At 41.5% G+C, this 15,422-nt stretch overlaps 1 protein-coding gene across 7 annotated transcripts in view; it reads right to left on the bottom strand.

The window, feature by feature from the left end:
- The window catches only part of ARHGAP24 (Rho GTPase activating protein 24), a 214,990-nt gene that overhangs the window by 19,780 nt on the left and 179,788 nt on the right, over positions 1–15,422 (bottom strand). For 5 of the 7 annotated variants that reach the window (XM_064651659.1, XM_064651661.1, XM_064651662.1 and 2 more), the window contains one exon: positions 5,115–5,322. In XM_064651659.1, the coding sequence (XP_064507729.1) occupies positions 5,115–5,322 (208 nt within the window). Of the gene's footprint in view, positions 1–5,114; positions 5,323–13,580; positions 14,945–15,422 lie in introns of those variants that run through there. The other 2 variants (XM_064651660.1, XM_064651665.1) reach the window with 2 other exon arrangements.

The following is a 15,422-nucleotide window of genomic DNA, read 5'->3' as shown; positions in this document are numbered from 1 at the left end:
TGCCTCTTTTTTTTTTTTTCCAATTACAGCTGACACTCAGCCATTTCTGAAACTGAAATTCATGCAAAGCAACTACAAAGGTTCATTCATTGCTAATAACAAAAAACACACTGAGGACACCAAAACCAACTAAAACCACAACAGGACACCAATTAGGCTGATTTAATGACCCTTGCATCACACTAGAAATGTGCCTCCTAATGTAATTGCCAGACCAGGTCTTTAAGTTATGCCACATGCAGTGGTTATTTCTGTTAGCTGGTTAGAAAAGGGCTGGAATTGGAAAGGACATGAAGTGGCTCCAGAGGCATAGCTGATGAGCAGATTGTGAGGACCAGGGAAGAAAGCCTGGAACAGGCAGAAAGAAACAGGAATTTTCACAGGCCTAAGGCCATTTGTGTTTGGCAGGAACCAGCTTTCTAGTAAAGACTTCATTTCACATAAAAATGTGGGGTTTTAGGGATTACTGCACTTTGCCAGTAGGAAGCAAATAAAGCCCCTTCCTTGTGGGAAACTATTCTTATAAACAAATTCTTATGTACAGGCTTGTATCTGGAAAACAAAGAAAAATTTTTGTTACCAGTGATTTCTAGTTGCAGTCTACACAGTGCCAGTGCAGACTGCAGCCCCACTGAGACACATCCCATTTCTTGCATTCACCAAAATCTTAAAACATTCTTTGCTTCTGGAGGAAAATAAGAATTGTGCAAGTGCTCCTTCTCACCTTGACCAATATTACATTATTACCATCCTCGTCATTGTCTCATTTTGCTTCAACAATCCCCGTGATTAAATGCACAGGAACATACCAGTTGTACAGTCTGGATTACTTGGCTCCAGTAAATAACAGCATTTGCCAGCTATCACATACTGCCACTTATGTACCCTTTTCTCAGCTGACTGCAATGGTGACTAGAACAGTAAGTAACATTTTGCCCTATAATGTACTGTATTCATGCCCATAACAGAATGTAGCAGAGATTTCTTTTTGCTAAATATGCATTTATGTGCTTTTCTTCTCTCTTGTGCATACACACAAATGCTGGCAGGTGAGCTTTGTAATTTTTTAACTCTTCTGAACTACTGAACTATATACATCAGTGACAGTTATCCAAGTCACATACATCAATCAATCACAATAATTTTTTATTAATATTTGTTTCAGTGACATTTCAAATATTTTTTTTCTCCCTGAGCAATCTTAGCTTGCATGTCATCTCATAGTAATTGTGATGAACAGCAGATGGAAAGAGGTAATACAAAAAGAGAAATCCAATTTTGTACCCCTTCTAGGTAGAAATTGTAGAACAAATCCTTATGTTATTTTCCTTATGCAGTGCCATATTCTCTATGTTAATTTTACAGAACAAATGGTCATAATCCACTTTGTATCATTACAAATGCCTGATCCGTAAAGGAGATGAGGGACTTTAAAATATAAACCACACAAGAAGAGAGAAGCAAATACCCCAAGGACAAGCAGCAAAATAGATTCCCTGGAGGGAGCAATTTTGCACCAAGGTGGAGCTGTACTGGAAATACCGAGGATATTTCAAATGAGTGCTTGCCTAATTGCACTGTTGGTTCCTTCTGGCATATTTCACAATATGTGCAGATACATTCAGAGGGAGTAAAGTATTTATTGATTTTGGGGTTTAAGCTGACATAAAATTTTGAGCATTTTTGTTTCTTCACACAAAAGGCCACAGCAGTTTTCAGTTGTAGTAGCTGCACCTCCCTTCCAAAACTGTGAAAAATTATGATGTTCCAGTTTTCATATGAGGGGTCCTGGGGTATTGGATGTTTCAGATCAGATACTGGGTTTTCTCTGTCTGTGAGTTAGAGAAGTTTTAAATACTGTTCCCATTCTCATACACAATTCTTCAGCCATATCTTATTCCAACTGTAAGATCCAGATCAAATTAATACACAAAGGTTTCTGCCACTCTCCGACTTGTCCTGGCCTCACTCTGCATCTTTATAACCGACTTCAGTATTGGAACATCCAGCTGCTAACTCATGTGAGATCAACCATTTGTCAGATATGTTTTATGTTTCAAAGCATGGTTGCCTTTTCTTTCAAGCATAGCTATTTTACTTTTTATTTCAAATTTGCTACGTTTGTCCTGTTTGCCCTTGTTCTGTGGTCTTCTTTGCCCAAGGGGTGCAGATGGGAAGGCAAAAGGGGAGAAGGGCAGGGTCTCCACATAACCATGGACAGTAGCTCAACCCAGGGCCAAAGAGCAGATCTGTGCCTATGAACTCCATTTCCCAAGAGACATAAGGTGTTTAAAGGTGTGCAATCATCTTAAAACAGAGATGACATTTTAAAGGAGTAGTGACCATGTCTAGATGATCTTACCTTTGGCTTTGCTTTTAATTCTACATGTTATATATTTTACTGAATTGGCTAAGGGAGCATAAAGAGAAAGATTATTTAATAGCAATTTATCACACAAATATATACATGAGCCTACACACACATTTCAAAGCATCTTCACTTGTTCTAAAGTCTTTGTTTGACTTACCCACACGGCAAAAGTGTCAGTATGAAAAATGGCAAACTCCTCAAACATCAGCTCTTTGTATTAGTTCCAACACTGATGACAGCAGCTAGTCTTTCTCCCAGTCAGAGTCAGTGACCCAGCACCACTACGGAAGTGTGACCTGTTATTCCATTGTGTTTCGTGCCCCATGAACAAAAATGTCAGCTCTGCTCTGACTGCAAAAATCTTTATTACTACTGATGTATGGGAATGGGCTAAATGTAAATTTGATAAACAGAACCTAGGTAGATTTCACCCTGTGAGACTTCTGGCCAATAGTAACATATAATTACAGATTAAACGCAGTGGATCTGGAGATTCACGAGAGAAAGTAGGCATGGATGCCTAAAGTAGATATATTTTTTTCTCTACAGCACTTTTCATATTGTGGCCACCTTCCAAGTTGCCAAACAGGCTGCATCAAATGTGGAGATCATGCTCCTGTTCAGCACAATGAGAAGTTACCCCAAAATATTACCATATCACACAGGCACTCTATAAACACCGTGAAATTAACTCCTCCTAAAGAGTTTACGAATGGAACAAAAGGTTGGAGGAAAAAAAGCAGATGCCCAATGGAAACAATGCAGAGATCAGAGCAGAGTTTATGTCTGCTTGACTTCTGGACCACTGCTACACCTAAATCATACCTCTCCAAACTCAAAAGAATTGAGTACATGTGGATGTACAAGGTCAGCGTTCTATAAATTCTCAGATTCAGAAGCAGAACTGCAGGACCAGCAATTTATAGGCAGCTCCTGCTGATGTTTCTAATTGCTATAGTAGAAATTACGTGCATTCTTCACAGCAGTAGCTTGTAAAATCTCTTCTCTTTTTCATCTGCTAGAGCTCAGCTAGCATACCTGTTCATGGGGCTCATTAGCATGTGCTACAGATGTTGGTAGATAACCTTGAAAAAAACATAAATGTGGTTGAGCCCTGGTCTCATTTGTTTTGCATAGTTAGAACTTGTGTACTTCCTTCAAGCTATACCTCTCAGTGGGGTGTTCAGTACATCATCTCCTGGAGTTTGGGGGTGGCTTGTTTTCTTAAGCATTTCTTCCACAATTATCTGGCTTACAGGCACAGGAAAGAATAACCTTTTGTTTCTGCCATTTGCCTACTTGTATCTTTGGTGGAGACAGATATTATCAGTAATATTTATCTTAATGTCCAAGTAAGGGAAACATGCCCAATAGATGCTTCTTTACCAATTTTAAAGAAGCTACATGGTATTTGAACAGTAAGTAAGCATGCTACAAACATTTATGAGCTAACACTGTCCCTTCCCACAGTACTCTGCCTCCTTAAAGCCATTTACTCGTCAATTATCCTAATTCACCTTAGAATGAGAAAATAATAAACCTCACAGGAAGACAAGTCTCTTTTCCAGAGCATTATAAATTCTTGATCTTTCTTTTAAAGCGAGGGTCAGGACTGAGGAAACTTGTTGGAGATGAAAGAGCATTACAGGTGTCTGCCTTCTGTCCATCTGTGATACACAAAACTTCATGCTTAACAAATTTTCCCACTTCACAGGAATAGGGAATGGACTTCCAGCAATCAGGTTCAAATCATGGCATGTTTTTCCACTAAAAGATCAAGATATACTTTCCTTCCTGTTACTTGGATTGCTATCAAAGCTCCCACATAATAAATGCAATCTGCCTCTTCCTCCTAATTCACACTGGACCCTCAACTGGAGTGAAGTATCCTGATTCCTCTGTGGACGTGTGTTACAGATGTCACTCAGGGCACATGCTGGGGATGAACACCATTTAACAGTCCCTTGAATTGGAATTGCATTACCATCATATTAATTCCGATAAGAGTTAAAGGGTTTACGTGGCATTCATAAGCCACTGGTTCTGTTTCTCTGATTGCACGTTCTGAATGTGTGGACTACTGCTGTCAATGCTCACAGAAGAGAGCCCAAAAAGCTAGTCTTACAAAAGTCTGAAGTCATACACAGCTGTGTGAACAGGACTGGGTTTTCTTTGGCCAGGAAATTCTCATTAACTTTGTAAAACTGCATAAATAGTGGAATATGAATTGGATCTGAACCCTCAAAACCACATAGGTTTGTTATTATGGTCAGAATGACTTTAATTATTAGACCAAAGGTCCAAAATTGTAAAGGAATACATAAAAGTACACTTCTCTTCCAGTCAGTTTTATAGATAACAGAACATATTGAGATTGGTGATAAGAGAAATTCTTCCTTTGTGGAACTGAATAAATGCCAGCATCACCACTGCATTTCAAATGATATTAAGATCAAGGTAATCCAGATATTTTTGATTAAGCCAAACCATTAGCAGTACTTCTCCTAACCAGCTTTTCACAAAAGGAAATTCTCCAGAAACGCTTTGAAATCAGACATCAAAGTCAGGGGAAAAAAAAAATAAGACATTTTAGAGCACTAATAGGAAACACGCAGAAAACCCTACAAAAACATGTCATTCTATCTCTTGCTGCCACGTGTTTCACAGCACTGTGGGTCAGCCAGCACAGCACATCGCGTCCTGTCCGGGCTTCAGGGAGTGGGGAACAGCTGGAGGGTTTTACCTGTCAAAAGAAGGCTTCTCTCCACAGTCAAATGCATCCTGTAGCTCCTTGACAAGATTAGCCTGCCCAGGCAGTCGGAAAAGGCCCTCTTCCCTCAGCCCCCGCTGTCGGATAAAATCCACACACTGCTCCACCAGCATAGGAGCCAGGCGGTTCCCATAGCGCTTCTCGTACCGGACAGTATCTTCCAGCTTCTGGCCAAAAATACCTGCACCAAAAAGAAAAATGTGACTTGGCTGAGAATCATAAAAACATTTGAGGGGCCTGTGCCTTCTACTCCAACGCACGCAATTTACATGTCATTTAAATGTGTGGACAATTAACGGCCTGCTTTCTTAAGAATAAAATGCTTAATTTCACCTTTGATACTCTCGCAGAAATACAGTGCTGATATATTTTATAACAATGCCCAGAAACACTATTTAAATAAAACACTGTCAATTGTTTGCGAGACCATAAGCACATGAAACGTAGAAAGAACACAAATAGGATTTTCCATCACAAAACTTCTTATTCAAAAGAGATTAATATATACATATAGATATATATCTGCATCTTCTTTGGTTAATGCCTATTTATCTATTAAAAAATTAAGTACTTTCTGTGTGAGTTTCAATGGGATATGAACATTATCTTTACACATTGGGAGGCAAAAGATTTATAAAGATAACTCTGGATTTCTGGATTTTGATCCTACTCAACTAAATTATTAATTTTTCAATATAAACAAAGATCATTCCTATAATGTCTTACCTATTTCATTATCAGTATCTGCTTTAGCAACAATAAATTCTGTGTGCAAAGAAAAGTGTCTGATACAAAAGGTAAAATGTGTCAAGATGAACTGCAGGAAATCTGCATTCATCCTTAACCTCATGAAGAGCATGGAGGTTTTTCAACAGAATCAACTTCAACTCTGATTCAAGGGTATCATAGCCAGCACTGGAAAGAGAGGTACTCATCATAGCTTATTTTGCCTCTCCCTTTCAAAGTGCAGAGCAGGCCACCACAGCATCACAATAACGTTCAGGCATGTCATCTGTGATGGAAGCTCTCTCTTGAGACCATCGTTTGCTGAAGGGTACTGGGGCTGAAGCAAGGTAATTCAATTTCTATATATAGCAAGACAATGAATAGTTCTAAGGCAGACATGATCAGAATCTAAAGAGCAAATAACTACCTCATTTTCCAGTGACGAACACTATGAAGTTAAAAGAAAAAACAAAAAGCAGTAAGTCAAATTGTGTCCTTTACTGAGCACACAGTTCCTGCTGGCTTACAAATTTTCAACAAGAAGAACAGAGTTGGTTTTGTTTGCTTTTTCCAAAAAATGCTCAAAATTGAGTTAGTCAGCTTTTGATTTTGACCCAAAAACTTAATTCTCCCATAAATTACAACTGCATGGCTAAGTGTCCACGAGCTAAAGGAGCATCCTTCAGGGTAACCTTCAATGCATACATTTTTCCTCCAACAGAAAGGTAACTTACACCTCAGTTGTAGGAGGGACAGCTGCCCTGCCTATGCTCCAGGATGTTATGGCAAGTGTCAAGGTGCCCACACTGAAGGTCTGAGGTTTGTATTTAAAAGCAATTACTTTTACTGTAGCACAGGAAATAACTGCAGAGAGTAACTGATGTCCTGCTAAGACATCCAGAAAGTCTCTTGAGATGCTGAGCAGCATATTTTGTGATTTCCATGGTACCCACACTTGTGGATGCCAAAACCAGCAGTAGGTAAGCGAATGAACATCACACAGTCGCTCTTTATTAGCTCATTTTTTTTTTCATGTTGTACAAAGCCCAACAAGTACCAATTAAAGAAGGAATTTTTGACATTTCAGAGTGAGTCAAGCTTGGAAGAATACTGACTGATGTGGTGTCCACAAAGTTCGGGCTCTTCAGGCTGGTAGAGGAGTTAAAGCATGTTTTCTTATTTCTTACATACCTTCCTAGCCTCCTACAAACTGCCTAGGGGGATGGGAGGAGTATTAACTGAATTCAGGTTTCTTGTATTTGTCTGAGTTAAGAGTTGCAGCTGGTCAACACAGAGAACCTTTAGTCCTTCCAGTTGCTAGACCCTCCTGAAAGCAGGAGAATTAAGGAGGAGGGTCCACTGAAAGTCAGTTAAGGAATCTGTGTGATTATGGGAGTTTGGGGATTTCAAAGTCCTTCTTAATGTATGAGAAGGCTGCTGTTCAGTGCTCCTCAATTTGTACCTTCTCCTGGCTGAACAAGCCCCACTTGCTCTGCCTTTCCTCAAAGGGCATGTCTTCTAGGTCCTGAGCACCTTAGTGATCCTTTGCTCAGCTCTCTCCAGTATTATTTCCACTTCCTGGTTTTGGTGGGGGTTTTTTTTGGTTTTGTTTTGTTTTTTTAAGTTCACTATATTTGGAATATGGTCTAAAAAATGCTAAGCAGAGGAGGTTAATCACTTCCCTCCTTCTGCTAGCTGATACTGCCCAGACTGCTGTCTAATCTTGCTTGCTGCCAGGTCCACTGCTGGCTCGTGTCCAGCTTACTATTTGCCAGGGCATCCAGGTTCCTTCTTCAGAGCTGCTTTCCTGGGGTTATTCTTTCTTAGGTGTAGGACTTGGCCACCCTACTCCAGCTTATCCTATCAACATAAAGACTGAGCTTCCTTTCAAGGGCCTATGAGATCCCTTGGTTTTAAACACAAGGGGGTTTGCCTCTTTTCAAACAAAATACGACAGGATATTCCAATTATACAATTACAATGTATGTACAGTTACAACTCCTGCTCACTGACAGTACAATTAGAACAAGCCTGGCTATACTTCTCACCATGCTAACTTTCTTTAATCAGTAATGTGCATATTGCTGCTTAAATTTGCAAACTGCTTTGGAACTCATACTAGTAATAACACTGCAGTCAAAACACATCACTTTCTATTAATATATTTTTGGATGCTGCCTTTTTTTTTTAGTTTGTTTTAAAAATGGTTTTCAAAGCATATCTAATAGATACTTAATGAAATCAGAATAAGGCTGTTTCGTGCAGTGGAAGCAAAAAACCTTCACATATTATTATAAATTGCTGATGTACCACAACATAAAATGCATTGAAGACAGGTTGCAACCATAAAGTATTAAGATGTCTGCAACTAGAAATAAACACTATTTTTTAGGACAAATAGAAAGTAAGAAGTGATTCATACACAGAAGCTGACAAAGATTAAATACTTCAATATGACAAACTTGGTTCTGCATTGTAGCAGAAAATTACACATGTTGTAGGAAGAAAACCTTAATAAAACCTATATCTGAGGGAAAATAAAACCTGATGTGATAGAGAGGGAAAAAAAGTAAGTCCAAATCAGAGCCTAAAATTTCCTGGTTCTGGTCCCTTAAGTGTAGACACTGAATTGTTTCTATTATTGTCTACAATAAGGGAAGTTGTAAATGAAGCAATTTTCACTGAGACACTTAAAATACACATGGCTAGGAATGCCTGAAGGAGAGACAGAGTAACTACAGCAGTTGTCTCAGATTTAACAGATTTGATTCAGATCCTACACAATCCTCAGAACAGTTGCATCGAGTCTGGCCACAGATATACTTTCCCAGCTGGAGGAGTAGGTGTATGCCCCATATCTTCACATGGCAGAGGAAGCCTCAGGGACTTGGCTTCCCATCTGTATGAATGTTGATAATACCACATTTACCTCACAGGCACGAGGATCTCCACACTCAGCTTTGGGAAGCTCATAGCTAACGTGGTAACTCTGACAACCATGCAATAACCTAAAGTTAAGACCTCAGTCTCATGAAAAATCACCACGTGACACCTTGAAGTCACCATTTACTACTCTCTTCATTCTCCGATTTGTTTGGCACTGGAATTTATCTTAGGAAGGTCTGAGTTTGTGCCAAAGTATAGACTGAACTCCTCCAAAGGAAGTATTTCCTCCACCTAACAAATGCAGAACACTGCACCAGGCAGCACTTGGCCAGGAAAGAAATCAGTCATGATAAGCCTGCACAAATATTGACTTGAAGTTACAGACTTGCTGATGCCTTATGGTAAAGGTACTACTCTGTTGCCAAGGGTAGAAGTGGCAGAAACACAAGAATTCTTCTTCCACATCATGTTGTCAGAGCTTTTACCTTACTCATCATCTTTTTAGCACCTGTTGGGTTTTGTTTTAGAATAAAAGCCACGATCATTGCCCTGTAAAATGCACCTTCTTCCACTGTCCCTTTCTAATGCTTTTATCCCCTCTTATGTCCCAACTAACTGCTACAGACATATTGCAGATGAGCATTTTAGGAAAGTTCAGATGCTGACCATTAGGAAGCAAAGGCAATGCTGTGAAGAATTGTGGTTGCAAACCTACAGTTACCTTAGAGGTTGGCAGAGACAATGATGAACACTATCAGCTGGAACTGGTAACTACTAGCACCTCATTTAGGAAAAGACAGTCCAAGTTATGGAGACTACAACTTAACCAAAATCACAGAGATAATTTCTGTTTTTTAAAAATGCATAATGATAATGCTGTTTTTTAAAAGTAAATTTTCACAAAAGAAGAACTAAACTTCAACTTTCAACTAAACAAGAACATCTCTGTGGAGAAGGAAATAAAAGAGAGCCCTCATAACTTATGTTGTAATCCAAACCCAAGTTCTCTTCCTAACTCTCAATGTCTCCAAAATCCAGAATGCACAGATGCACAAGAGCTGACCTGTCGTTTGGTTTATCCTTGGGACAGGGTGCCAGAGGGGAAACAAATAAATCAACGAGAAACCATGAGATTCAGCATAGCAGCAGCTTTGCTTTCCCATAGCTGGTGGAAGGCTGGAAAATGTACAGGATTCCAGTTCTGACCAGTCATTAGATTTAATCAGCAGAACTGCTTTCTCAGAGAGCACTTGTAGGTCTTTAAAGCTATATCCAATTAAGTGAAGATCACGAATAACATCAAAGAGGAAAATCACATGCTAGCAAAGGGCATGCTGAGCAGTTATTCATTAACTAGAACATTCCCGTGGCAGAAGTTTTGTAAACATTATGAGCAACTGGATTTCCATGCTTAACAGATACCCAGGAACACTATGAAAGACTATTTCCAGTGCTATATGCAAATTCTGCACATGTCTACTCAGGAGTTGTGAAAGCACTGTGGTATTTTTTATGGTACATATTCACACTTAGAGTATGGTTTTAAAACCTAAGCATGCTACTAGTCAATGATTTCCTTAGCTAACTGAACACAGGCAGGGCTCACATCTCAAGTCTCTGGACTTCTGATTCAGGAAGAAAAAAGGAGAAGATCAAGGTGGCTGTTCTGCCACCTTGCTCCCTAAAGAACAGCCTGAAATAAATAATATCTCAAAAAAGCCCACCTGCCGCTCTGGCTCTACCACAGCACTAGTACTTGGTGAGCCAGAAGATTTCAGGGAGAAAAAAGCACTGAGGGCTGATGCTTCAGAAGGTCCACACCTGTACGCGTGTTCTCCCAGTGTGCAGCAAAGGATCCCTGTCCTTCCAAGATAAGTTCTGATTTTATGGGCTATACTGATCAGAAAGGGCCAGTTAAGGTCAAAGGAACTGATCTCAGCTTAGGATCTGGATGAGAATTTTAAGCAGCTCTCAATCTCAATCAGTAATTCACTGACAGTGAAAATAACAGATCAGATGAATGGCTTTCAACAGCAGGGCTGCGAACAAAGGTCCTGGAATAACACAAAGAAGTGGCTGCCGTGGGCACATAACACCTAATATGGAGTTTTAAATTATTATTTTCTATCAGCTTTCTGCTTATATGTTCCCCAGCAGTAAGTGCTGTTTTGAGTGGATCAAAGGCAGGGAGTATTTTCTTCTTCTCTACAAAATTTTGTAATGTAGAGGGGAGGAAAAAATCTCACCAAAACCAGCAGCAGCAGAATTTTGTTCCTGCCTGAATAATTTTCCTTCCTTCAAGCCTTCTCCTACCCCATAGTCAGTGTGATGCCAGCAGTAGAGAAGACAAGACAAATTTCTGCCCTGGAGTTTAAAATATTTGCACACTCAAATAACCTGCTTAGGAAAAACAACTCTGAAATAAAAGTAGAACTAGATACAGGAAAGGAAAGGAGACAATGTTAAAACTTCCCTGGGAACTTATCACAGTTGATCACATCAGGCACTATTTCTCCAGTCACAGCCAATGCCACCTCCTCCTCCAAAACTCTGCCCATGCAAATTCACCATTCCAATGAGTGTTCTCACCACTGCATGCCACCTCAGATACTGCTTTCTCCACTTACCCTGCATGGTCTCTCCAGAGGTTCCTGTGGTGGAACTTAACCAGAGAGCATCTTCTCCACACTGGAGTTTAAAGATGCTTGGCTCTGTCTCTGTTCAGATGCTGCCCTCTGAGCACACTGACTTCTCCTACAATGTGACCTCCAAACAAATCTGACATTTAATTTTCTGGTGCCAATCACAATGGAAATTTGATCTGGATTTCCAGGAAGGGTTCTACACCTGGTCTCACTGGTGAAGATCATGACATATCTCTGCCTGAACAAAAACTGTCATGATTCCCTTCCCCTTCCACTGACTAGCCAATGATTTACCCTGGTAATTTTATTTTCTGCATCATGTTGCACAGCTTAGAACTAACTAATTTGCTTTATTAAAGTATGGAGTAGGTTTGTAAAAGGCTCGTTTTGCCTTTTTTTTATACTTAAGTATACAATCTGCAAATGAATTTATAGTAATTCTGTATGCCAATTAATAAGACAGGGGTAGTTATCCTAATTGTCTGTGCAACCTTAATGAAAATCCAGTTAATGTTCATCTTTCTGTTGACTTCAGCAGGACAAGGACACAGTGAAACATATGCCCCCAGCATTCTGCAGGTCTGACCAAGGGGCCTTAAGACAACAATCTTGACAGAAATGTATATAAGAAAGCAACTGAAACATATGACACAGAGAGGAAAGCAAATTGGCAGCATCACCCCCATCATTCTGTCTCTGCCCCCAGCGCTGCTGCTTCACTTGGAGTTTTAGACACGGACAGCTTCCGTGTCAGAACATACGGAGAAAGAATCAACAGCTGAAGCTCTTCTTGAAGCAGCTAAGGCTGTAGCTAGGCACAAAGGCAGCTGTCTGCAAAATTATCAGTTAATCCTTTATTCAACTTCCAAACATTTCTCAAATAGTTAAGCGTATGAACTGGGCACAGGCAGCTCTAATTCACACCAACACCTTGAAATGCAATACACATGCACATCCTCCTGGCCAGCCTCCAGCAGGACGGAACTCCAGCAATCAAGGGCCTTGGGGAGGGGGGCACAGGGGGCAAACAGCTTTCAGTGCTGTCTCAGCTGCAGTTCTGCAGTGAGCCCCTCACTGGTTGTGATATCTCGTTTCAAGACATCGCCCCTGACTGCCTGCTCACACATCCCTCAAAGGCAATGACGTCACCACATCACTACTGAGGCTGGTGAGCAAAGAGCTGCACGGTCTTGCGAAAGGGCAAATGGCAGCATGAAGGAACAGTTGAGAAAGGAGCAAGAGAAGATGACAGAATATGTGCAAGCTCTGTATAAAATAATCTCTCACACTTCAAAACAACATGACAGCTTAGCCCTTTCACTGGCATTCCTCAGTTCAGCATAGCTTCTAAGACAACACCAATGTCCTCCTCTTCCCTACACAAACTTTTTGTCCTTGTCACAGAGACAGTTTCTGCCCACCCATCCCAAGTGCTGTGGCACCTTACCACCACTTGTCATATCTCTTTCTTAGACATGTGTTTCCCTTCCAGTGCTTCCAGCTGACATATTACAGAATCCAGCCTCTGCTTTGCCCTCCTTCCCTGACTACTGCCATGGTCTGCTTCAATGGGAGTATGTGCAATGCAGAAGAAAACTGGCTTTAAACACCTCCATGCAGCAGGTGAAAAGGCAAATGGAGGCTGCAGGGCAGCACCATGAAGTGACAGTGCATCACTTGCAACAGGACAGTGCACTGTAGGGCTACACTTCAATCCATCAGAAATCTCTGAGACCAAGGACTCGGTCTTCTGCACAGAGGAACATTTATCATGTTGCTTTGGTCCCTTCTCTTCTACCCCCCTCCTACTACACAAATAAAATGCAAGCAGAAACTCTTTTTCCTGATGTTCTGCCAAGACAAACAGGCAACTCAGAGCATCACAGGTCTGATTCCCCCAGAGCTCTCACTTAATTTTGCTCAGAGGCACCGCAATAATCTTGTCTCAAACCACCTCATTCCAGCATTCATAGGCTATTATGTAGAGGAGACAGTATCAGCTGGCCAGCTACAAACAAATGAACAAAGAAGTAAATAAATCATTCGTGGAATGTTGGCATCTGCATTGTTTAATGTCTTTTGTTTCGGTACTCTCATCTGCCCCTGCACACACATCCCCCTTGACTTGTACGAAACCACGGCTTCACTAGCAAAGCAGAACGCAGTGACAGAACGGACCTACCTTTACGGAAACTAAAACACCGCTTAATTCTCCTATAAGTAGTTTTAGGAATGAAAGGAGCTGCTGCTAAGGCACCTGGGCTGCGGACTCCAGCATTTCTGTCTTCAGGCATCATACAGGCCAAGCCCCCACGTCCCTCCAAAGCTCTCCTTTACCAGCTGCATCCAGACGAAACACCACGACTGCTCATCGTTACTGACTGCTGAGGAGTTCTTATAATAGTGTATTTTCCTCTGGAGCTAGCAGACTTGTGGTCTTCTAGATCTTGGGTAGGGCTTGAAATGATTTTAATGTTCTCTTCCCTGCTTCAATTTTGCTTTGGGGAACAATTTCCTTCCATCTATTTCCTTTCGTTTCTTTTATTTCCTGCGGTGAGACAACTGCCTATTATGCAATGCCACAACAAAAGAGTTTCAGCAAAAAGATGTATCTTCCATTCAAACAGAAGTGCCTGCACAGACGGAGGGGGAGAAAGACCTCTTTCTCCCAGCTGGAACTGGGGGCTGAGCGGCAGTCTCTATTCCACAGGATAAGGTCAGCACTTTGCGGTGTTCAAGGGGAAAGAGAAGAACAATACCAAAAAGGCCACTGAAGAATCCTCCAGGACACGACACTCCTTGCTGGCACCCTCTATTTCTGCAACCAAGAAGCAAAAATTACAGCCCCTTCGCCCGAAAAGCTCTTTGTCCGTAAGAGATTCCTCTCAAAAGACCTTTTATACACCCAGCTCCTTGTGTGATGCTCTCGTGGGCTTCTCGCTCGTTTTATTGCCTTCGAACTACCAGGAGCTCTCACGGGAGAGGCGCGTCAGATGCGGCAGCAGCGCATCTTCGCCGGCAGGATCCCGGGGAGCTGCTGAGGAATCCGTGCCTCCGGACGGGGATGCGGTGGTGGCTCGCTCCCTCCGGCCCCCGGCCAGGCGATGGCAGCGCGGCTGCCGGCGCTGCCGTGTGCGTGCAGCAGGTGCGGGGGAAGGACGCGCGGGAGCCGCCGCAGCGCAGGTTTCGCTGCTCCTCCGGGTGACTTTGAGTTGACTTCAGGCGGCTGTCATGTGCGGCTGCTGGAAAACCGAGCGGGCTGTGCCTGGCTCCTGCAGGAGGTGCCAGACCTTACACCACTAGCCCTGCTAAAACGCTCATGCTCCTTCTTCTCCCTCCCCCTTAGTTGCAGGCTCTGTAAAAAAACTGCCTTTTTAATCTAATCGGGAAGGGAATTTCATGTGCAAACAGGCATTGCATGCCCTGCCTCATTTACATTTCTTTTCCCTTTCAGATTTTTTTCCACAGTCACCTTATTCTTTTGGTGCAAAAAACAAGCTGTTTCTGATCACCTTCGCAGATTCCCACCTGCCCCCCCTCCTGCCTGCTCTTTCTAGCACAGGTTAACAAATAACAATTTAATGATATGGTTAATCATTTACAAAGCTCCTTGCTCTGGTACCAGGAGTCCTCTCACACTGCCAGACAAACTTTAAATATTAGTGGCTCACCAAGATTCAAACACATCCGTTACATGTGTGCTCGCACACCCACACAGAGCTTGCTTACAACGCTTAAGAAAACCAGAAAATTCACATGTTACTCAAAGTGGCACTTGACTTGTGTGACACTGGACTATTGTGGTTTAGCATCTAGTACTGAAATTTAGGAAGCTGTTATAAAAGTAGTGTTCTGATTAATTAGCTGTTTGAAATAATTTTGTCTTGTAAATTTGTTACTGGATAGTCTCCATCATGTGACTGCAATTTTTCTCTATCTTGTTTATAGTATTTGTAACATATAAAACCATTTTTAACTTCAGCAGCTACAGCTCATAAAAGCAGGCTCTTAAGACAAGCCAGAA

This window comes from Pseudopipra pipra, chromosome 4 (assembly GCF_036250125.1).
Source record: "Pseudopipra pipra isolate bDixPip1 chromosome 4, bDixPip1.hap1, whole genome shotgun sequence".
NCBI classification, from domain to species: Eukaryota; Metazoa; Chordata; class Aves; order Passeriformes; family Pipridae; genus Pseudopipra; species Pseudopipra pipra.
This window is presented reverse-complemented; position numbering and strand designations above follow the sequence as displayed.